This window comes from Penaeus monodon, chromosome 20 (assembly GCF_015228065.2).
Source record: "Penaeus monodon isolate SGIC_2016 chromosome 20, NSTDA_Pmon_1, whole genome shotgun sequence".
Taxonomy (NCBI): domain Eukaryota; kingdom Metazoa; phylum Arthropoda; class Malacostraca; order Decapoda; family Penaeidae; genus Penaeus; species Penaeus monodon.
The window spans coordinates 23,084,157-23,084,726 of NC_051405.1; the positions used below are offsets into that span (position 1 = coordinate 23,084,157).

General features: G+C 34.7%; 1 protein-coding gene across 1 annotated transcript in view; it reads right to left on the reverse strand.

Moving 5' to 3' along the window:
* Window positions 1–6: 6 nt before the first annotated feature.
* The window catches only part of LOC119585708 (cytokine receptor-like factor 3), a gene marked incomplete at its 5' end in the record, with an annotated part of 6,192 nt that continues 5,628 nt past the window's right edge, over window positions 7–570 (reverse strand). The window contains 1 exon segment of the mRNA XM_037934388.1: window positions 7–518. Coding sequence (XP_037790316.1) covers window positions 426–518 — 93 coding nt within the window.

The window sequence follows — 570 nt, forward strand, 5'->3', positions numbered from 1 at the left end:
CCTTATCCCATTTTTAAATGGATTATTATTAGAGATGAAAAATATATTAACAGGAAAGTGAAACATCCCTTTTCTTGCAATTATGCCTAAAATCTAAAAGACATACAAAGCAGCAAGTGGTTTAAATACGGGTAGATATATACTTTTGTGGGATAATAAGTAAGGATAATGGTAAATTTTGCAAAATCAGTTTTAAAAAAAACAAGAAACAAATATAAATAATGTTAATATAATGGATGAAAAAACACACATTTCTGAAATGTAATAAAAACAAAAAAAATGGGGGAGGGGGGGGAATGATATCCCTAACATCTTTTAGAAATGCTCACTAAGAATACTGACACTCAATCGCAGTAAATATTACAAGGCATCCAATGGAAATTATAAATCCGTCCTGATATGCAATACAGACTCTTTGCAGACAGTTAATGGACACTTATTCTCCACTTCGGTTCTCCAAACGTTGCCACGAAGTATAAGCCCTCCTGCACGTCTGGCACTGCCCACTCATAGGTTACCTGGGGGAAGAGGTGTCAAACGCATCACTATTTGCACTATGTGAAACATCCT